Source organism: Molossus molossus, unplaced genomic scaffold, assembly GCF_014108415.1.
Source record: "Molossus molossus isolate mMolMol1 unplaced genomic scaffold, mMolMol1.p scaffold_m16_p_3, whole genome shotgun sequence".
Classification (NCBI taxonomy): domain Eukaryota; kingdom Metazoa; phylum Chordata; class Mammalia; order Chiroptera; family Molossidae; genus Molossus; species Molossus molossus.
The window spans coordinates 83,259,470-83,283,661 of record NW_023425366.1 but is presented as its reverse complement, the minus strand read 5'-3'; the positions used below and the strand labels follow the sequence as shown (position 1 = coordinate 83,283,661).

General features: G+C 37.6%; 1 protein-coding gene across 3 annotated transcripts in view; it reads left to right on the top strand.

Moving 5' to 3' along the window:
• Positions 1-22,065, top strand: part of FEM1C (fem-1 homolog C) — a 38,544-nt gene extending 16,479 nt beyond the window's left edge. For 2 of the 3 annotated variants that reach the window (XM_036279320.1, XM_036279321.1), the window contains one exon: positions 17,383-22,061. In XM_036279320.1, the coding sequence (XP_036135213.1) occupies positions 17,383-18,692 (1,310 nt within the window). In that variant the 3' untranslated portion in view covers positions 18,693-22,061. Of the gene's footprint in view, positions 1-17,382 lie in introns of all 3 variants that reach the window. The other variant, XM_036279322.1, reaches the window with a different exon arrangement.
• Positions 22,066-24,192: the final 2,127 nt, after the last annotated feature.

Here is a 24,192-nt window from a genome sequence, read left to right as displayed (position 1 = left end):
TTTTAATTTTTTGAGGTAACACCATATTGTTTTCCATAGTGGCTTCACCAGTCTGCATTCCCACCAGCAGTGTACTAGCGTCCCCTTTTCTCCACACCCTTGCCAACACTTGTTGTTTGATAATTTGTTGATGGCGGCCATTCTGAAGGTGTGAGGTGATACCTCATTGTTTTAATTTGCATCTCTCTGATGATTAGTGATGTTGAGCATTTCTTTATATGTCTCTTAGCCACTTGTATGTCCTATTTGGAGAGGTGTTTATTTAGTTCCTCTGCTCATTTAGTAATTGGGTTCTTTGTCTTCCTTTTGTTGAGTTGTATGAGAACTCTATATATATTGGAGACTAACCCCTTATCTGATATATCATTGGCACTTATGCTCTCCCATACAGTGGGTTGCCTTTCCATTTTGATGATTGTTTCTTTGTTGTGCAGAAGCTTTTGAGTTTGATGTAGTCCATTGTGTTCATTTTCTCCTTTGTTTCTGTTGCCTTAGGTGATGTATCAGTGAGAATTCTGCTGCGTATGATGTCTGAAATTTTGTTTCCTAAATTTTCCTCTAGGATTTTTATGGACTCATGAGTCACATTTAAGTCTTTTATCCATTTTGAGTTTATTCTTGTGTATGGTGTAAGTTGATGGTCTAGATTCATTTTTTTGCATGTAGCTGTCCAGTTTTCCCAACACCATTTATTAAAGAGGCTGCCTTTACTCCATTGTATGGTCTTGTCAACTTTGTCAAATATTAATTGAGCATAATGTTTTGGGTCCATTTCCGGGTTCTCTGTTCTGTTCCACTTGTCTATCTGCCTGTTCTTGTGCCAGTACCAGGCTGTTTTGATTACAGGAGCTTTATAGTATAACCTGATATTTGGTATTGTGATCCCACCTACTTTGTCCTTCATTTTTAAGATTGCTGTGGGTATTCGGGGTCTTTTTTGATTCCATATAAACTTTTGAAGTATTTGTTCTAGTCCTGTGAAGTATGTCGTTGGTATTTTGATGGGGATTGCATTGAATCTATAGATTGCTTAGGGTAATAAGGACATTTTAATGATGTTAATTCTTCCAATCAATGAACAAGGTATGTGCTTCCATTTTCTTATATCTTCCTCTATTTCTTTTTTTCAATGTCCTGTAGTTTTCCGCAAATAGGTCCTTTACCTCTTTGGTTAAGTTTATTCCTAGTATCTAAATTTTTTTGCCACAATGGTAAATGGGATTTTTTTTTTAGTTTCTCTTTCTGTGACTTCATCATTGGTGTATAAGAATGCCATCGATTTCTTGACATTAATTTTGTATCCTGCTACCTTGCCAAATTTATTTATTAAGTCTAGTGGATTTTTGATGGAATCTTTAGGGTTTTCTATGTACAGTATCATGACATCTGCGAATAATGACAGTTTCACTTTCTCCTTTCCAAATTGGATCCCTTTTATTTTTTCTTCACGTCTGATTGCTGTGGCTAAGACTTCCAGTACTGTGTTAAATAAGAGTGGCGAAAGTGGGCATCCCTGTCTTGTTCCTGTTCTTAAGGGAAATGCTTTTTGTTTTTGCCCATTGAGTATGATGTTAGCTGTAGGTCTTTCATATATGGTTCTTATTATGTCAAGATATGATCTCTCTATTCCCACATTACTAAGTGTTTTTGTCAGAAATGGGTGCTGGATTTTGTCGAATGCTTTTTCAGCATCTATTGTTATGATCATGTGGTTTTTATCTTTCATTTTGTTTATGTGGTGTATCACATTTATTGATTTGCGAATATTGTACCAGCCTTGCATCCCTGGGACAAATCCCACTTGGTCATGGTGAATAATTTTTTTGATGTATTGCTGGATCCGATTTGCTAGTATTTTGTTAAGGATTTGGGCATCTATGTTTATCAGGGATATTGCCTGTAGTTTTCTTTCTTTGTAGTGTCTTTTTCTGGTTTTGAAATTAGAATTATGTTGGCCTCATAAAACGAGTTTGGAAGTCTTCCTTCTTCTTGAATTTTTTGGAATAATTTGAGGAGATTGGGTGTTAGTTCTTCTTTGAATGTTTGGTAAAACCACCCCATGAAACCGTTTGGGCCTGGGCTTTTGTTTGCTGCTGGGAGAGTCTTGATTACATCTTCAATTTCCTTAATTGTTATTGGTCTGTTCAAGTTTTCTATCTCTTCGCAGTCCAGTTTTGGGAGACTGTGTGTTTCTAGAAATTTGTCCATTTCGCTTAGATTGTCAAATTTGTTGCCATATCATTGTCCATAGTATTTGTTAGCGATCCTTTGTATTTCTGTGGTGTCAGTTGTTACTTCTCTCTTTCATTTATGATATTGTGTATTTGGGTTCTCCTTTATTTTTTTGGTGAGTCTAACTAAGGGTCTGTCTATCTTGTATATTATTTAGAAAAACCAGCTTTTTGTTTAATTGATTTTTTTTTTTTTTTTTTTTGGTCTCTATGTCATTTATTTCTGCTCTGATCTCTACTATTTTCTTCCTTCTACTTGCTATGGGGTTTTCTTTTTGTTTACTTTCTAGTTTTTTAAGTTGTGAAGTTAGATAGTCTACTAGAAATTTTTTTTGTTTCTTGAGGTAGGTCTGTAGTGCTATGACCTTCCCTCTCAGAACTGCTTTTGATGCATCCTGTAGATTTTGTGTTGTTGTGTTCATTTTCATTGGTTTCCAGGAAGTTTTTAATTTCTTCCTTGATCTCCTGGTAACCAATTCATTGTTTAATAACATGTTATTTAGCCTATATGTGTTTGAATGTTTTTGCTGTAATTGATTTCTAGTTTCATGCCACTGTGATTTGAGTAGATGCTTGTTATGATTTCAGTCTTCTTGAACTTGTAGAGACTTAGTTTGTGTCCTAACGTGTTGTCTACCTTTGAGAATGTCCTATGTGCACTTGAGAAGAATTTGAATTCTGCAGTTTTGGGGTGTAATTCTCTGTAGATATCTTATTAAATTCATTTCACTTATTGCGTCATTTAGAGTCTCTGTATCTTTGTTAATTTTTTGTCTAGAGGATCTATCCATTGATGTCATTGGGGAGTTGAAGTCCCCTGCTACGATTGTATTGCTGTCAGTTTCTCCTTTGAAGTCCTCTAGAAGTTTTTAAATATATTTTTGTGCTCCTGTGTTTGGTACATATATGTTTACCAAGGTTATATCTTCATGTTAGATAGATCCTTTCCATATTACGTAGTAGCCTTCTTTGTCTCTAGTTATGGCCTTCAAGTCTATTTTATTGGATATGAGTATTGCTACCTCAGCTTTTGTTGTTGTTTTTTTTTGGTTTGCTTTGAAGATTTTTTTTAATTTTTTTTAATTTTTTTAAATTTTTTATTTTTTTTAATCCTCACCCGAGGACATTTTTCCATTTTTTGTTCAGGTAGAGTGGGAGGGAGAGAGAGGAACAGAGAGAGAGAAACATCGATGTGAAGGGACACATCGAGTGGTTGCCACCCGCACAACCGACCAGGGCCGGGGACAAACTGCAACCGAGGTACGTGCCCTTAGCGGGAACCGAACCCGGGTCTCCCAGGACCGCAGGCCGACGCTCTAACCGCTGAGCCAAACCGGCCAGGGCTGAAGATTGTTTTTTCATCCCTTCACTTTCAACCTGTGTGAGTCTTTTGTTGGGAGGTGGGTCTTTTGTAAACAACATATATATGAGTCATGCTTTCTTATCCAATCAGCTACTCTATGGTCTTTGATCAGAACATTCAATCCATAGTCTTTTTTTTTTTTTATCCTCACCCGAGGACATTTTTGCATTTATCTTTAGATAGAGTGGGAGGGAGAGAGAGAGGAAGAAAGAGAGAAACGTCGATGTGAGAGAGACACATCGAGTGCCTGCTACCCACATGACCCCAACCTGGACCGGGGACAAACTGCAACTGAGGCACGTGCCCTTAGCGAGCGGGAACCAAACTCAGGACTCTCCAGTCAATGGGCTGATGCTGTAACTGCTGAGCCAAACCGGCCAGGTCCAATCCATTTACTTTTAATGTTATTGATATGTAGTTATTTATTGCCTTTTTTTTTATTATTGTGGTTATATTTTTCTTCCTCTTTCTTGCAGTGTTGATTTGGTGCTAATACATTCCCTTAGCCTTTTTGTTCATCCAAGAAGCTCTTTATTTCACCTTCTATTTTAAATGATAGACTTGCTGATAGAGTAGTCTTGGATTCAGATTCTTGTTTTTCATTACCTTGATTACTTCATGCCATTTCCTTCTGTCCTGTAGTGTTTCTGTTGAGAAGTCAGCTGATAGCCTTATGGGGGTTCCTGTGGCTTATCTCTTGCTGTCTTTAGGATTCTCTCTTTGTCTTCAATTTTTGCCATTTTAATTATTATGTGTCTTGGTGTTGGCTTGTTTGGGTTCTTCTTACTTGGGGCTCTTTGTGCTTCTTGTACTTGTATGCCTTTTTCCTTCACCATGGTATGGAAGTTTTCTGTTACCGTTTCTCAAATATGTTCTCTAGGCTTTGCCCATTTTCTTCTTATTCTGGAATTTCCATGATGTGGATGTTGTTATGTTTCATGTTGTCCCACAGTTCTCTTAAACTGTCTTTCTGTTTTTTAATTGTTTTTTTCTTTTTGGTTCTCTGATTGGGCGATTTTTTCTACCCTGTCTTCTAATTCACGGATCTGATCCTCAGCCTCCTCTTCTCTGCTGGTTATTCCTTCCAATGTGTTCTTTATTTCTGCTATGTCATTCTTCATTTCCAATTTGTTGGTTTTCAGTGTTTCTATATCATTACTCATGCTGTTGAGCTTCTTCATGATTATTACTCCAAAGTCTCCCTCTGATATCTCGCTCAATTCTCTTTCATTTATTTCATCTTTTGAGTTATCTTGTTCTTTCATTTGGGATTTGTTTCTTTATTTCACCATTGTGGCTGTCTCAGTGGGTTTTGGAGCCTGTCAAATTTTCCCTGTGGGTGTTGGTATTCTGCTGTTTGTGATTCCCTCTACTGGGTTTGGATGAGTGTGGAAAGACCCACGTTTAACACCATTTTCAAGTCCTAACTTTCCTGGGTAGATTTGCAAGCCCAGGAAAGGTTCAGCTCTCCTCTAGCTTTTTGCCTGTAGACTAGTAGCCTCAGTTACTTGATGAGCTTTGGGTTGTAGCCCTCAACTGAATGAAAAAAATTCCACAGGTGTTCAGGGTAAGAGGATTTCCAGCGGGTGGGGCAGATGCTTTCTGGCTGTTAATGAGCCTCAATTTGCATTTCTCTGGCCTGTCAGGGTTGTGTTAAATTCCTGAGGGATGGGCTGTTGCTCTGGGAAGGGGCTCTTTGAGTGAGATGGGTACTACCCTAGGAGGGCGTGATTCAGCACAAAACTCCCAGTGTCCTCCTAGCTCTCCAAATCCTGAGTTTCTCTACACAGTTCCAGTCCAGTCTGCCCTCCCTCTGATGGAACCCAAGGTGAGTGTCTGTAGCTAAATTCATGCTGTTTTGGCCCTCTGTGCTGTGGAACGGCCTTGGGATTTTTAACTCTGAGGGATCTGCTCACAGCTAAAACACCTGCTGTCCTTGGGCTCCCAGCCCACCCTCTCATGCCTCTGCAGTCCCTACCAGGCTTGATTTAGTGTTCTCTTTCTGTCCGTGGTTATACAGGCCCTCACCAGCTGCTTTTCTGTTGCTTTTTCCCAATGATTTGTCTTTATTTTAGTTGTAATTTCAGTTTGGTCCTGGAAGATGGTCTGTGTAGCTTCCATTCACTCCACCACCATTTTGGAATTCTCCATATTATTATTTCTTAATTATTGTATTATTTCTCATATGAACAGCTGTAAGTCTACTTTTGCCTCACCCTGTTTGTAGGGGTTGGTACTATCCACAGTTTCGGTTTCAGGCATCCACTGAGGATCTTGGAATGTATCCCTTGCAGATAAGGGGGACTACTGTATTGCCTATGGATCCTCTTCACTATATGGCAATTGTTCTTATGGTGTACAAAGCCTAAAAAACACTACGTAGGCATTTACAAAAAAACTTGGCCAACTCTTGGGCTATATTCACAGTGATTCATACTGGAGGTGATAAGAAATGAGGCTAGAGAGGTAGGGTAGGGAAATATTTCTCAGTCTTTTTTAAAAAATATGTTTTTATTGACTTTTTTTTTTTTTTTTTAGATAGGAAGGGAGAGAGAGAACCTTCAGTGTAAGAGAGACTCTTCCATTGGCTGCCTCCTGCATGCCCCCTACTGGGGATGGAGCCAGCAATCCAGGCATGTGACCTGCCTGGGAATTGAACAAGGACCTCTTAGTTCATGGGACGATGTTCAATGTACTGGGCCATGCCAGCCGGGCATATTTTTCAGTCTTTGCAATCCATTTCCCATAGTACATCTTAATGTGTATTCCCACTAATCACAATTAATCTTTAGTTCACATACCATGAATTCTGAAAGTATAGATTTCTACCTTATTGCCCTCCTACCCCCACATAGATGGTGCTTTGAGAATTGATGCTGTAGAATTTCAAAAGCCATCCTAAAGATATTCAGCTTTTTCCTTAGCGGAATCATGAAAGCTTTTGAGTTGGAAAGTAATGTAATTGATGAGTGTTATTATGAGGTTTGACTAATATTAGGTGTAACGTATTCATTAGACTCTAGTACGACTAACATTTAAATTATGACCGGTCCTCAGAAATGAGCAGTACTCTGAAATGGCAGTTGAGAAACATGGATTTATGTTTTACTACTAATGTCTCTGTTCTCTATTTGTAGAGTAAGTTTATCTCGTCTACTTTGTGTAGTTATTGAAAAGATTACAAAGGGCCCTGGCTGGTTTGGCTCAATAGTTAGAGCGTCAGCTCACGGACCAATGAGTCATGGGTTCCATTCTGGTCAAGGGCACGTACCTGGTTGTGGTTCGTCCCTGGCCCTGGTTGGGTTGTGTGGGAGGCAACCAGTCAATGTGTCTCTTTTCTGTCAATGTTTCTCTCCATCTCTCCCTCCCTCCCACTCTATCTGAAGATAAATAGAAAAATATCCTCACGTGAGGATTAAAAAAAACAGCCTATGTTTTTAGATGAAAAAAAGATTACAAAGGACATAATAGTTAAATAAAATTTAGGAAAATTAAAAATGCTGAGCTAGCTAGCGTACTGATGACCTTTTTCTTCTTCATTATTAGTGAGTTTTATTATTTGGTTTTACTTATTTTGGTTTAATTTACTGTTTTTCCCCTATAACTTCTTGAGATGGAAATAGGTAATTTTTTTAAAGCCTTTCTTCTTTTCTAATGTACATTTAAGCACAATTTTAGCCATATTCCATAAGACTTGTTACTTAATGTTTTCATTATCGTTCAGTAAAAAATATTTTCTATTTTCCATTGGGACTTCTTTGACCCAAGGGTTATTTAGAAATATCAGATATATGGAGATCTTTCTAGTTTTTTGTTTGATTTTGATATCTAACTTGTATTGTGAACTTAAAACATACAGCGATTTGTCTCTTGACATTGTGTGAGACTCATTTTATGGTCCAGAGTATATGATCAGTGCTTATACACACTCATGTATCCTTGGGAAAAAATGGCATTTAAGAGGTATTGAGTTCAGTGTTCATTTATGTATGTCAGTTAAATCAAGTTTGTTAATTGTGTTCAATCTTCTATATCCTTATTGGTTTTGGTCTTTTATACTGAGAAAGATATGTTCAAATGTACTGTGATTGTGGGTTGGTCTGATTTTCCTTGTAATTCTGTTGATTTTTGCTTTATATAATTCAAACCTGTGTTTTTAGATGAAAATAAATGTAAAATTTTACCTTTATGTTGTTTTGAATTTCATATTATTATAAAAAAATTTTTTTCTAATCATGCATTTTAAAGTTTACTTGGTCCGATAATTTAATATTAGCTGGTTTTTTGTTTTGTTTTGTTTTGTTTTGTTTTTAATGAGTCAACATGTTTTTATTTCTACCACAAAATTAGGGAAACTGTCATAAGTGACAACAAAAGATGACCCGCCCCTCAGGGGTTTTCCCCATTACAGACTCTTTGGAATTGACATGAGGGAAAAAAGAAAAAATGCAGTGGCTCCTGAAAAATCTTATCTTCAAAATTGATATCAGTTTGCCCTCTTCATTTTATCTCTATGGACAGCTTTGCAGGAGTCAAGGCTGGGTAGTGCTCACTGCAGGAGTATGTTAGCAAAGCTACTTGCAGCATCAGACAGCTTTCTTGTGATTAGTTTTTGCATAGGGCATATATTTTTCCCCATCTTTCCACTTCAACCTTCTTTCATTATATTTAATGTGTCTCTTATAAGCAGCATGCAGTTGAGTTTTATGTATTTGTATTTTTAGTCTGACAGTTTCTGTTTTTTAATGGGAACATGTAGTTTGCATGCATTTAATGTAAATACTGATGTATTTGGGTTTTAATCTTCTAGCTACATTTTTGTTTTTATTTGTCCTACCTGTTTGTATTCTTTGCCTGCCCTTTTTGTCTTTGTTTGGGTTATTTTTTGTTATTTTTTTCTCTATGTTAGACAATATGGAGTAATTATATGTATACCCTCTTTTGTGGTTACCCTAGATAACATTATGTCTTACCAAAGACTAACATAAATTTCAAATTTAACCTCTTTCTAAGCAATGCAGAAATCTTAGAATACAGAGTGGGGCCAAAGTAGGTTTTATAGTTATTTGTATAGAAAATAATGCAATAATTAATAAATGACAGTACAAGAATAAACTTTGTGTTTTGTGTATTCACAACTATAAATCTACTTCTGCCCCACTGTAGTTTAACTCCAAATACCCTCCTTACTTTTGTGCTGTTGCTGTCAAACCTTTTACTTACATATATATTTCAAGCCCTATAAGACATTATTTTTAAAGTCAGTATTTATTTAGAATTTTTACAAATTACTCTTTTTTTTGATGTTTATGATCACATTTCTAGGCTTCCATGTAGCTCATCTTCCTTTAGCCTAAAGAACACCCTATAGTATTTAATTTATATCTGCTGGTAATAAATAATCTTAGTTTTTTTTTCACCTGAAATGGTCCTTTATTTTATATTCTTCTTTTTTTAAATCCTCCCCCGAATATATGTTCACTGATGGAAGAGAGAGAGAAACATCAATCAGTTGCTTCCAAACCCTAGGTATGTGACCTGACTGGGAATTGAACCTGCAACCTTTTGATGTACAGGATGATGCTCCAGCCAACCAAGCCCCACCCCACCAGGGCTATTTCTTATTCTTTTTTTAAAATAACTCATCTTTATTGTTGAATGTATTACAGATGTCCCCTCCTTTTTTTCCCCATTGACCCTCTCCTCCCCAATCCCACCCTCTCCAGCCTTCCCCCACTATTGTCGGTGTCCATTTATGCATATAAGTTCTTTGGTTTATCTCTTCCAGCATCTCCCCTTCCCTCTGAGGATGTCAGTCTAACAACGAATTTGTACTTCTTAGTACCTTCATCTTTTTCACCCATCCCAAACCTCCTCCTATCTGACAACCAACCAAGAGTTCTCTGTCTATGAGTCTGTTTCTGTTCGGCTTGCTCATTTTGTTTGTACATTCAATTATTGATAGATATGTATTAATTGCCATTTTATTGTTCATATTTTTGTTCTTCTTTTCCTTCAAGAAGACCCTTCAACATTTCATATAATACTGGTTTGGTGGTGATGAACTCCTTTAGCTTTTTCTTGTCTGGGAAACTCTTGATATGTCCATTGATTCTTTTTTTTGTTCTCACCAAGGACATTTTTCTATTTTTTGTTCAGATAGAGTGGAAGGGAGGGAGGGAGGAAGGGAGGGAGGGGGAGAGAGAGAGAAACATTGACGGGAAAGGGACACATCAAGTGGCTGCCTCCCGCATGGCCCTGACCCAACCAGGGCCGGGGACAAACTGCAACTGAGGTATGCACCCTTAGTTATTTACTTATTTTTGGTACATGCCCCTAGCGGGAACCGAACCTGGGACACTCTGGTCTGCGAGCTGACACTCTAACTGCTGAACCAGACTGGCCAGCGTGAGGTATGCACCCTTAGCGGGAACCGAACCCAGGTCTCTCTGGACCGCAGGCCAGTGCTCTAACCACTGATTCAAACTGGCCAGGGCTGTCCATTTATTCTAAATGATAGCTTTGAAGAATAGAGTAGTCTTGGTTGTAGGTCTTTGCTTTTCATCACCTTGAATATCTCTTGCCATTTCTTTCTGGCCTGCAAAGTTTCTTTTGAGAAACCAGCTGACAATCTTATGGGAGCCCCTTTGTAGGTAATGAACTGCTTTTCTTTTGCTGCTTTTAAGATTCTCTCTTTGTGTTTAACTTTTGGCATTTTGATGATGATGTGTCTTGGTGTGGTCCTCTTTGGGTTCATCTTGTTTGGAACTCTCTGTGCTTCCTGGACTTGTAGATCTGTGCCCTTCACCAAGTTAGGGAAGTTTTCTGTCATTATTTCAAATAGGTTTTCAATTTCTTATTTGTTCTCTTCTTCTGCCATCCCTATGATGCGAATGTTAGCACGCTTGAAGTTGTCCCAGAGGCTCCTTATACTATCCTCATTTTTTTGGATTCTTTTTTTCTTTTTGCTGTTCTGATTGGGTGTTTTTTTTGCTTTCTTAAACTCCAAATCAATGGTTTGCTTCTTGGCTTTCTTTACCTACTTTACTATTGATTCCCTAGAAATTATTATTTATTTCAGTTAGTGCATCCTTCATTTCTGACTAATCCTTTTTTATGTTGATGTTCTCACTTAAGTTCCTTGGAGGTCTCCTTAAGTTTTTTGAAGGTCTCACTAAGCAACTTGAATGTCTCACCAAGTTCCTTGAGCAACCTTATAACCTGTGTTTTGTACTTTGCATCTGATAGATTGCTTATCTCTATTTTGTTTAATTCTTTTCCTGGGGTTTTGTTCTTTTCTTTCATTTGGGACATGTTTCTTTGTCTCCTCATTTGCTTACTTCCCTGTGATTGTTTCTGTGCATTAGGTAGAGTTGCTAGGCTTTGTAGGGTGGCCTGTTGTTGCAGGTGTCCTGTAGGATCCAGTAGCACAGCCTTTTTGATCACTCCTGCTGGGCTCTTGAGGTATATCCCTAGTGTGGACTGTACACCCTTCTATTGTAATTGAGTCTTGATTGCTGTTGGCACATCAATGGGAGGGATTTACTCAGGCTGATCAGCTGCAAGGACTGGCTGTGCCCACTGAACACTGGCTTATGACTCCCTTGGAGGATCAGCTGTGTAGGGGCCCATCAAACAGAGCAAGACTTACTTCATCAGTGTTCTGGTACCCACTGAGTCCGCTCATTGAGTGTGTCACTTGTGGAGGTGGTTGGGTGGTGGTCTTTCAGTGTGGTCTGAAGCTATCCACTGGGTGTGCTGGCTCTGGGGCAAGGTCAGCCTCTGCCTGTGTTCTATCCGGGATTACCTGGCATAAGCTACGAAGTGATCTGCTGATGGCTGCTTGTTGTGCTGGGCTTGGAGTTGCCTAGGAAAAACCAAGTTGTGAACCAAGGCTGGTTGCTTCTAGTCCCAGGCCTGGGGCCACTTAACGAGAGATATGGGGCTTGCTGAGACCAGATGCCGCTTGTCTGAGAGATTTTAGGAAACTCTGAAGCAGGGTCCAAGACTAGTCAATCCTATGGTAAAGCTTTTGGAAACAGCTTGGGTGGGCCAGAAAGTTGGGTGGGGCAGGAACTCAGAATCACCAGGGCGGGGCAAACAGTGTGAGTCAGGTTGCTGGAATCCCAGATATGGCAGTTGTCTGCTGCCCCAGGAAGGGCTCACCAAAGGAACAATGCCCCCTCCCCCCCAGCTTGTCTGTCCAGGAGAAAGCAGCCTCTCCAGCCCTCTTCTTGAGGCCAAACAGCTCAGTTCTTCCCTGTATATCTCTGCTGCCCTTCAAGCTGCCTCTCCTCTGAGCTCAGAGGGAGCGATGAGTTAGTTTGTGTGCCAGCCCTTTAAGAGGAACTGCCTGGGGCTCCAGCAGCAGCTGCTCCCCCCCTCAGCCTCAGTTCCAGCTGGTTTTTCCAGCCAGAAGTTATGGGGACTTCTCTTCCTGGCACTGGGACCCTGAGCTGGGCTCCTGCTGTGAGATAGAGACCCGTTACTCCTCAGGGGGGACCTTCCCAGCTGAGGTGTCCTCCTGATTTTTATCCGACACATGTGGGTGTGGGACCAACTTGCCCCTTCGTCCACCTCTCCTACCAGTCTCTATGTGGCTGCTGCTTTAATTTTGTAGTTGTGGGACTTCCATTCAGCTGGTTTTCAGGCAGTTCCGAACGGTGATTGTGTTGTAGTTTAGTTGTAACTTTGATGTGGTTGTGGGAGGAGACGATACAGTGTTTACATATGCTGCCATCTAGACCGGAAGTCTCTATTTCTTCTTCTTTTTTTTTTTTATCCTCACCGGAGGACATTTTTGCATTTTTTGTTCAGACAGAGCGGGAGGGAGAGAGAGGAAGAGAGAGAGAGAGAGAAACATTGATGTGAAGGGACACATCGAGAGGTTGCCACCCGCACGACCAACCAGGGCCGGGGACAAACTGCAACCGAGGCACGTGCCCCTAGCGGGAACCGAACCCGGGTCTCTCTGTACCGCAGGCCGACACTCTAACCGCTGAGCCAAACCGGCCAGGGCGGAAGTCTCTATTTCTTATTCTTTTTTTTTTTTTAATTAATTTTTGTTACAGATGTTTCTCCTTTTCCCCCCACTGATTCTCCCCTCCCTCTCCCTCCCTGCACTTTCCCCAGTTTGTTGTCCATGTCCACTGTTCATGCATACATGCATATAAGTTCTGTGGTTTATCTCTCCCCCACCACCCCTCTCTTTAGGGAATTGTGTCTGTACCCCACTTCCGCGTCTCTGGGACTACCCCATTCCTCAGACTGTTATGTTCATTATATTCCACAAATAAGTGAGATCATATGAAACCTGTCTTTCTCTGTTTGGCTTATTTCACTTAGGATGATATTTTCAAGGTCCCTCCACGTAGTCTCAAAGCATAAGAGATCTTTCTTTCTCACAATGGAGTACTACGCAGCTGTAAGAAAGAAAGATCTCTTATCCTTTGAGACTATTTCTTATTCTTGATGTGCGTATAGAATTCTAAGTGGGCAGTTATTTTCCTTTATTGCATTTATTTATTTAATCTTTTCTTTTTGGGAGTATTACAGATGTCCCCCCCTTCCCTTTTTGCTTTTATGTTGACTCCTAGCTTCTGTTTTTCCTGATGAAAACTTTCCCATCATCCAGTTGTTGCTCTTTTGCAGGTTATTTCCACCTGTTCTCTGATTTTAAGATTCTTTTTTATCTTTAGTTTTCATCAATTTTGCAGTAGTGTGCCTCAAAGTGGTTTTTAAAAAATGTATCTTGATGTTTTTATTTTATTTTATTAATTTTTTTTTTGGTACGTGCCCCTAGCGGAAACTGAACCCAGGACTGTCTGGTCCGCAGGCCAACACTCCAACCGCTGAGCCAAACTGGCCAGGGCTCTTGATGTTTTTAAGATGTATTAAATTTATAATTTAATCTTTGATAAGCTTCAGAAAATTCTCAGACTTTATCATTTTAGGTATTGCTTTGGACCAACTTTCTTCCACTAGAATTCTGGTTTTAAGTATGTTAACCCTTCTGACAACATTTCCTCTTTTTCTTACAGTCTCCTGCTTTGCCTTCCTTTCACCTCTATGCTTCTTTTATTTTCTCATTCACCACTTCTCTATTCAGCTGTATGTAGTCTGCTGTTAAAGCTACCTACTGAGTTTTTGAGTTCTAGAAAGGTTTCTTCTTTTGTAGTTTCCAATTTTCCGTCTAATTCTCAAAATTGTTTTTTCATTTCTCCAAATATGCTAAGCATAGTTATTTTAAAGTATTTTAAAGTTTATATCTGATAAGTGTATTATCTGGATCTTCGGATGGGTTTTCTGTCAGTTCTTATTTCTTTTGGTTTTTCTATTATGGTTCCTTGTTTTTTTTTTTTCTGTCCATTATTTTTTATTGGATACCAAACGTTATATATGAAGAATATAATTTGAGCCTTAGTATGATAATATCTTCTTCTAAATAGCATTTGTATTTGCTTTTGGCTTTTGATTATGTATATGAGCAATCCTGGATTATTTTCATATTGAGATGATTTAAAATTGGCTTTTAGTTCCTATGATGGCTGGTCTGTTTGCAGTTCACCGTAACTTTTAGAGTGTAGACCTTCAGATCTATAATCCAAAGTATCGGGGGATTTCAAAGTTCCCTTCTTAATGGGCTCTGGACTCCAGTTTTCTTCTCTAGCCCTGTAAGGTTGTCAAAAGCTCTACTCAGTTTTTCACCTGCCTCTAGAATTGGTAGAGGCCATTGGGGGAAGCTTCCCCAAATTGTGGTCTTGACTTCTCTAATTTTCTTTATTTTCCTGGATGTTGTTTCCTTGTTAGCTCTTACATAGTGTCAAACAGATTTTGAAAACTACATTTTTTTGCTTTTATAGTTCTTAGTGGGAGGGTAATCATATTACCTCTGCCAGTTCTAAATGTGAACGTCTTTCTTATCCTTTTTTTTAAAACTACCATTTTTTTAAAAATATGTGGGGTATTCACAATATAGATATTCAGTATTTTCCCAATAATTCAACTCAGTTCATTGAAAAAAAAAACAAAAAAACTGGCTTTTGATGTATTATTATTATTATTGATTTTGTTACTGTGAATAAAGAATGCCATTTAAGCCTTGGCTGGTTTTGCTCAGCAGTTAGAGTGTGGGCCTACGGTCCAGAGAGACCCGGGTTCAGTTCCCGCTGAGGGCATGTACCTCGGTTGCAGTTTGTCCCTGGCCCTGGTTGGGTCGTGCGGGTGGCAGCCACTCGATGTGTCCCTTTCACATCGATATTTCTCTCTCTCTCTCTCTCCCTCCTGCTCTATCTGAACAAAAAATGAAAAAAGTATTCCCGGGTGAGGATTAAAAAAAAAAAAGAATGCCATTTAAGCCTTCTCTTTATATTTGGTGGGCAAAAGTAGGTTTACAGTTGTGAGTATAAACAAAACACAGTTTATTCTTGTATTATTATTAATTATTATATTATTTTCCATATGAACAACTGCAAACCTACTTTTGACCACCCTTGAATTTATATTTCTCTTATATTGTCTATTTCTTAGAGAAAAATGAGAATATTAGGAATTCTTCATTTAAGAGTTTAAAAAATATACTTAGTGTTGTAGTCATGTTTAATTGAAATTATTTGGAGCAAATGAACATCAGTAGTCCGAAGTTCTGGTCTCTTTTAGTACTTGGTTACCATACATATTGCTAAAACATTTCTATCAGACACCATTCCATTGTAGACCACTGAGATCCTGGGTCAGAATAAACATATCTAGATAATTATTTAGTCTCTGTAGATGTTATGGAAGACTAAACAGAATAAACTTATGGAGAGATTAAAGTCCTAGCGTATTATTACTTTTACTGTTTTGGAATTTTAGTTGTAGATTTGTTATGTGAAGTGTTCAAGTTTAAACCATTTTCTAGTATACATGCTTTGTCAGGGGTCCCCAGGGCTACCCCCATGTTTGGAGCTGAGGCAGCATTTAATTGTACTCACAACTAAGATTTGTTACAGTGATGTAAAAAGGAGATACAGATGAATCATATGAGAAAGGCACAGGTAAGGTCTGAGATACAGATAGATCATATGAGAAAGGCACAGGTAAGGTCTGAGATACAGTTGGATCATATGAGAAAGGCACAGGTAAGGTCTGAGATACAGTTGGATCATATGAGAAAGGCACAGGTAAGGTCTGAGATACAGATGGATCATATGAGAAAGGCACAGGTAAGGTCTAGAGGCATCTGTGTGCAGGCTTTCTTGTGTTTTCTCCTCATGAGAGGTCATAGTCTTCTCCTAGCAACACAAGTGCACGTGTGCAATGTTTCTGCCGAGGGAAACCCACTAGAGACTCAGCACCCAAGATTTTTTATTAGGTGCTGGTCATATAGGCACTCTTTCCTGAGCACATATTCAAAATTCTAAACTCCCAGAAGGAATGCAGGTGTTCAGCATAAATTGCATTATTTACACAATAAGCCTCCCTTATCATTTAGGAAAAGTTTTATGTCTTGGAACTGTTTCCCAGGTGGTTCTCAGATGCCAGCCAGTGGCCTTATAGGCAGCTGTTTCTAAGGATAGCTGTCTCAGTCAGCTATGTTAACTTTTTTCCACATACATACCTAAAATGACTGTTGAAATTTTCTCTAAACATTGTATGTGAGTGTCAAAGGTCTGCATGATGATTTTTGTTTGATAATTAGTAAAATGTTTTTTATTATTATTATTATTATTTTTTTTTTTTATCCTCACCCGAGGACATTTTTCCATTTTTTGTTCAGGTAGAGTGGGAGGGAGAGAGAGGAACAGAGAGAGAGAGAGAAACATCGATGTGAAAGGAACACATCGAGTGGCTGCCACCCACACAACTGACCAGGGCCGGGGACAAACTGCAACCGAGGTACGTGCCCCTAGCGGGAACCGAACCCAGGTCTCTCAGGACCACAGGCCGACGCTCTAACCGCTGAACCAAACCGGCCAGGGCTATTATTAAACTTAGGTAGCTAAAATGCTTGGGTGGTGATAATGTCTAATATGTTCCATGTAGGTTTTTACCAATGTGCCAGTGCCTGTTGTCAGTTTATTATGTGGGAAGAACAAGACAGTGTTAGAACATTCAGTACATCCAAAAAGATTGTTTAAAAATTAAGTTACAATGGGAAATAATCTATTATGAAAGGACATTTCAGATGTCTCCTTTTAAAGTTCATATTGAACCACCCACACATTTTTCAGATTTCAGTGGACTTGTTTTTCTTAGGAAGCTTTTGAGGAAAGTACTTGGTTACGAAGAATTTTTACTAAAATAGTGAGTTCTTTTGGCAATCAGAAATGATGAAAAAATAATTTTGATTCCTATTAGAATCAAATAGGATAATCTTAGATATTATAGACTAGATTTCTCATTTCCAAATGTGGAAGCTGACCCAGGAAGTTAAGCGACTATCAGTAAAACTGAATTTCTGGTTAATTTCACCTCATCAAGTTTTAGTTATAGAATATGCACTTGAAAACATTATTTAAAAATACCAAGAGGCCATGGATTAATTTTGAATTTCATCCTTAGATATCTTTTCATGCCTAATTTGGTCATTTCATTTATTCAGCAAATTTAACAAGTTGCTTTGTGTCAGACACTAGTTTTAGGTGCTGGGTATTGGGTTTTTTATTTTATTTGTAATCACATTAAAGTATGTCCCATCTAGGATGGCTTGGAGCTGCCTGTTGTTCTGTAGGTTCTAAAGTATATGCATGTATTACACTGAATCCTGGTCCCTCAAAGTATTTTTTCTCTTTTCCTCCCTTTAAGGTAATACTGCATTGCATGATTGCGCAGAATCTGGAAGTTTGGACATCATGAAGATGCTTCTTATGTATTGTGCCAAGATGGAAAAGGATGGTTATGGAATGACTCCCCTTCTCTCAGCAAGTGTGACCGGTCACACAAATATTGTGGATTTTCTGACTCACCATGCACAGACCAGCAAGACAGAGCGGATCAATGCTTTAGAGCTTCTGGGAGCTACATTTGTAGACAAAAAAAGAGATCTACTTGGGGCTTTAAAATACTGGAAAAAGGCAATGAACATGAGGTACAGTGATCGGACTAATATAATTAGCAAACCAGTGCCTCAGACACTAATAATGGCTTATGATTATGCCAAGGAGGTAAACAGTTCAGAAGAGCTAGAAGGTCTTATTGCTGATCCTGATGAGATGAGAATGCAGGCACTATTAATTAGAGAACGTATTCTTGGTCCTTCTCATCCTGATACCTCTTACTATATTAGATATAGAGGTGCTGTCTATGCAGACTCTGGAAATTTCAAACGATGCATCAACCTTTGGAAGTATGCTTTGGATATGCAGCAGAACAATTTGGACCCTTTAAGCCCCATGACCGCCAGCAGCTTATTATCTTTTGCAGAACTGTTCTCTTTTATGCTACAGGATAGGGCTAAAGGCCTGCTGGGCACCACTGTTACATTTGATGATCTTATGGGCATATTGTGCAAAAGTGTCCTTGAAATAGAGCGAGCAATCAAACAGACTCAGTGTCCAGCTGACCCATTACAGTTAAATAAAGCTCTTTCCATCATTTTGCACTTAATTTGCTTGTTAGAAAAAGTTCCTTGTACTCTAGAACAGGACCATTTCAAAAAGCAGACTATATACAGATTTCTTAAGCTGCATCCAAGGGGAAAGAATAACTTCAGCCCTCTTCATCTGGCTGTGGACAAGAATACTACATGTGTAGGGCGCTACCCTGTTTGTAAGTTTCCATCTCTGCAAGTTACTGCCATACTGATAGAATGTGGTGCTGATGTGAACGTCAGAGACTCCGATGACAACAGTCCCTTACATATTGCTGCTTTGAACAACCATCCAGACATCATGAATCTCCTTATCAAATCAGGTGCACATTTTGATGCCACAAACTTGCACAAACAAACTGCTAGTGACTTGTTGGACGAGAAAGAAATAGCTAAAAATTTGATCCAGCCCATAAATCATACCACGTTGCAGTGTCTTGCTGCTCGTGTCATAGTGAATCATAGAATATATTATAAGGGGCATATTCCAGAAAAGCTAGAGACCTTTGTTTCACTTCATAGATGATAATTTGACTGTATTTTAGCACTGTTAAAGCACGAATTGTTAACAGTTGTTTCATAAATGAGCACTGTTGTGATAACACCAGCATTCATTTAGCTTGATATCCTCGTGCTCTCATTGGCTAAAGCATTATAAGCATCAAATTTACAGGATTGGTTTCCCAGTATTTAATATAAATGTACCATATAATATATTGTTTGTGAATTATTGAGAAATGTAATGTCATAATTCAAATTTCTAAAATTGTCTGCCAAAGGCTTATTCATTCTGGTTTTGTTTGCTGTTGGGTGTTTGGGACAGAGTTAACCATTCAGTGGTATCATTATACTCTTTTGGTTTGTGAATTTTATACAATTGAAGGTCTTTCTTTTCTGCTTCTTCCTTCTCTTTTCCAAGCTTCTCCCATTTCCACTTTTTTCCCCCTAACCATTCTACTTATCATCCATCCCCCTACCCCTTTATGGACCCATGCTAGGTTGTACAAACTTTATGGACTTGTTATCATATGCAGTTACCATAAGTGCTTTATCTTCTCTACGCACCGGCTTAAACTTGACTGTTGTATGTTAGCATACTTTCTATGCAGCAATTGGTCAACTTCAACTCAAAACACTGTTGAGTTTGTCACAAAGTTCATTTTATGAAAGTACTCTTGTAGCATGACGATTTTTAGAGCTATTGGTTAGCTACCTGAACTCAAGCTTTTTATTTTTATTTTATTTTTTTACATCTGAGATTTCTTTCTCTAATCCACTGAAATTATTGTGTGCTAAATTTGGGAAACAAATCTATTCTAACTCATTAACCCAGTTGAAATTTAGGTCTGTCATCTTAATATATCATGCAGTAAAAGGAAGAATCTTTTTAAAGCGACCCACCTTTCATGCTGCGCCAGCATTGTTCTGCTTGTGCTGATGATGTGATTAGGTGTAGAGAATTCGCTTAAATTTAACCTGAAGTTTATCATACAGCTTAATCAGCCACATTGAAATATTCAGTAATTGAACTGCAAACTACTTTTAGTTACAAAAAGAGCTAAAGCATGTCAGTGGCATGATGCTTGCCAAGCCAGATCTAGACATCTAGGATAATTAAGGTATTTTAGTATGCAATTTACTGCCATAGTATCAATGGTCAGTAACAGTGTTCTTTCTTTCTTCAAGCTTCAGTATACCTTTAAAGATAACTTGCATGAATTATTTTGGTCTCAATTATTTGTCACCATAGTTAAACACAAAAGGTTGCAGCGCTTCCTTTTTCCCTTACTGAAAGTGAACTTTTCTTTCCCCTTTTTGTTTTTTTTTTATGTTTTTTTTAAACAGCTTTGCTAATGCCACAGAAAGGGCTCTTTTAACTTAAGATAAATAAAAAGTACTAAAAAAGATTCAGGTAATTATCATTCAGCACTTTATTGTTATTCAGAATAAAGTTTATGATGGCATATTTGCCCTGCAAATGTCTTACTTAATGAAATTGTGATAAATAAAAACTCCTTATTGGTTTGAGAAAAACTCAGTTTACCTGTGAGTTTAGTGAGCTGGATCACTTGGCTTTTTGTGTTGACATTTTTATTCTGAGGGTTGATGTAATGGTATTTGAGGAGTCATCATTGCAAATAGTCACATTAGGTTTATTTCATCTGTTTATTTCTATCTCATCTTTATTTAGTAAAAAAAACTTGTGATGGAGAGTAGTAAACAAAACAGTGTTAGACTTTGTGGCTAAATAATTGAGGTTTAATTTTTAAGAAGATATCCTGACTTGTTTTACTAGATTGTAAATTTAATCTCACCACTAAAAAAAAAGTGAATTGGATTTAAATGGTCACTCGCCAACCTTTAGATGAAGAGATTTTAATATTTACCATGGGCACATTTGATGAAATATTTGAACTGCCACATATATTAAGAATTATATTTGCATGTGCTACCTTTTTTAAAAAAAGGAAACCTTTGCCAATAAAATAAATCTGCATTGGTTGATCTCAGTAATTTGGGGTAAAAGGTGAGCAATTAGATTTTTCAGTGATTTACTATTTCCTCTTTTTTTGGGAGGGGGTAGGAGGGCCTACATGCTCTTATATATAGTAAGGCACATCTCACACTGTTTTATAGGTGAACTTGAATTGTACAACTCGAGTATAAAATAAGAATTTCTTTACTTAGCATTTTCCACCACTAAATATAGATAACTTAGAACTATTTCTCAGTCTTGATAACTGAAATGCCTTATTTCACTTAGGATGCAATTCTTTGTTTGCCATCTCCCCAAATGCCATTAGGAATGATTGAAAAATCAGTTCGTTTAATAGCTAAAAATTGTCCATGATTTTTAGAGGCGGTTGGTTAATAAATGTGACCTCAGACACTGTTTAGGCCTTTGTCAGAAAATATTCTTAAAATTGTTGAGACTGAATAAAATTAAAAATTTTTTAAACCACAGATGAGTAATTTAATACTTAATGAGCTAATTGTACTCATTTGAGTCCATCTAAACTTTACACTGTAGCATGTTGATGTTGGCTGGAGTTAATATGTAAGTTTTTATTACATTTCTATAAAAATGCCCTGTTAAGGCCTGCTGAATTTTAGATGTTCCACTAGTAATCATTACTGTAGAAGAAGTGGTCACTTAACTCAGATTTGATACTAATCTACTTTATAAAGACAAGTGGATTATAGATGTAAAAGACTGTCATTTTCTTATCTATAAATATGACAGGCTCATAAGCCCAAATCAGCAAGAGATGATTTGTTACCCGGTATGATTTTGAAGTTCAGTAATTGCTCACTTTTTAAGTGACTACCTAATGCATAATATTTTAGAGACCCCCCCATCTACTGTGACTTTGGAAAATTGTTAAGGCTATATTTGAAAAAGTAGTTCTTTAAAATCATATTGCCCAGCAGAAACCTTTGGTTGAATTTTACAGGTATAATAATCCTTGTAAATTAATTTCTCAGCATTGTTGGGGCTGAATGAGATAACCATTCTTGTGCACTGTAACAGCATTATTGCTTGGAACTTTAACCATTTTAGAGTTAGATACTAAGGAAGCTAAAATAATTGGTCATCACCTTTTTCCCCCCTTATATGTCATTAAACAACTAGTTTCTCTCCCTTTTGTCAGTTCCCATTGTGTATTTTTCAGAAGAAGTACTGTATTCAGGTGCCAGCCAATAAATTGTCACACAATGGAAAATGATATGCCACAACATTCATTGTAAGGTTTAATAAAATTAAATTTGCACCAGATACAAGTGTATTCTTATTAACTCTTAATATTTTATTGATGTTATCTTAATGCTTTTGATAGACTCCTGCTTCAAAAAACAATTTATAGTCAGTTGGAACTTAAGAGATATCATTTATTACTAATTCTTCTTTATAAAAAAGAAGATTTAGGTACAGTTCATTCTGAACTTTTTTCCAGTGAAGATCATAGAAACTAAAGATGGGAAGACTTTTGTTGTCAAATGCTTGATACAGGGATCGCTTTTAACTCCTGTTCTTGTTTTTCTTTTTAAACTGTTTTGGTATTAAATATCAGAAGCATGCCATAACTATATTACTATGAAGGTAAGTTTTATAAATTTATTTCTATCACTTTTAAATCATAAAATCTAAGTGTTTCTTGTCTTTTCCCTATATGTAAGCTCCTAATACAAAAAGCTTTAATATGTTTAGAAAATGCTGGCTGTAATTTCTAAACTCCAAACAGACTGAAATATCCAATTGGGTAGAATTTCCTCTTTTGAATCATTAACCTGCTGTATCCATAACCAAGTACAAGCTTTGTCATCCTTCTGACAGGACGTTTTCATTTTATTTTTTACCTTTATTGAAAGTATTACTGAGGTCACCACTTTTTACCTCATTGACCCCCTCCTCCCCATTCCCGCTCCACTCCACTCTATTGTCTGTGTCAATTGGTTATGCATATATGCATATAAGTTTTTTGGTTTATCTCTTCCTGTAACCTTCTACCCCCATCCCTCTTCTCTCTGAGGTCTGTCAATCTGTTTCCTACTTCCATGTCTCTGGATCTGTTTTGATCGTCAGCTTATTTTGTTCATGTATTCCATAATAAGTGAAATCATATGGTACTTGTCTTTCTCTGACTGGCTTATTTCGCTTAGCATAATACTCTCCAGGTCCCTCCAAGTCATCTCAAGGAGTAAGAGATCTTTCTTGAGGCTGCATAACATTTGACAGGACCCTTTTAAACCTTAGTCTTCTTTACCCTTGGTTCTGTGGTTGTCCCGGAACACCAACATCAATATATTTAAAAGGATAAGGATATTGTATTTTTAAGGATTTGAACAAAGAAAAGTCTTATGTCCTCAAGATACTCTAATTCTCAAAAAAATTTTTTTATTATTTTTCCAATTTCTGTACTATCAGCAGTTTCTTGAGTAATTCTGGATTGTGGGAATTGTGAAATAATTGGTTCCTTGGTGCCATGTTACGTTACATTTTGTGTATTGTAAAGATTTAAATACGATTTTCTCTAGTAAAATTAACAGCTTTATATAATTATCTCAATTCTATAATTTACTTTCTTATTTGATATAAAAATGAAACGATATGGTTCTCTGCCTTAAAAATTGAAATTTTAAACTCATAAAAGGAATACATTTAAGACACATTCACATTAATTAAGTATTTGATAAGTAGTAGTTAAACTAAAACAATTTAAGTGCTTATTAACCACTGTATACTTTGGTGTAAGTCAAGGAGTGGAGTGGTTTAAAGTATTTGACATTATTGCCAAAAATAAAAATGGAAAAAAAGTTTCAGTCTATTATAGAAAAAGTTATTTCTAAAACTTTCCAGTCAATAGTCCCTTACAAAGTGAAATCTACTTGATTTATTTAAAGACATATTTGAGCCTTATTTACTTTTTTCTGAAAGACCAAATATAACTTTGGGAGGTTTACCCCCTTGTCTACTACATAAGCTGTGCTGATTGATCATAGAATTGATGTTTATTTTTAAAATCCTTTCATCCTTATAATTGAATGTCTTTGTAGATTATAAAACTTGTGATTAGTTGTAAAATTTAGCAGGCACTTAGATTTTTTAAAAACTTTAATGTCTTTGTTACAAGGGCTCAATTGGAGACATTTAAAAAACAAAACAAAACAAAAATGACACCACAGCTTAATATAATAGAGTCCTACACAGAAATCAAAGAAAGGAGAGACCATCTGGGGAGAAAATAAAGACAACACAGGGAGGCAGTCTGGGCAGCCTGGTCAGGGCTCTTGGAGGGAGACCTGCTCTGAGTAGGTCTCTTGCAGGTTTTCAAAGATTGTGGGTGTTTCCAGAACTGCTGCATGTGTGTTCAAAGAGCTATTGATGTTGAGTTCTCCCCAGCAGGACCTGAATGCAGAGCAGGCTGGTTCTGATGTCATACACAGGGCTGACCACTTGTCCTCCAGGATGTCTAGGCGGAAGTGACTCTGGTGTCCGTGTGGTGGTGGGAGAGCATGACGAGTTT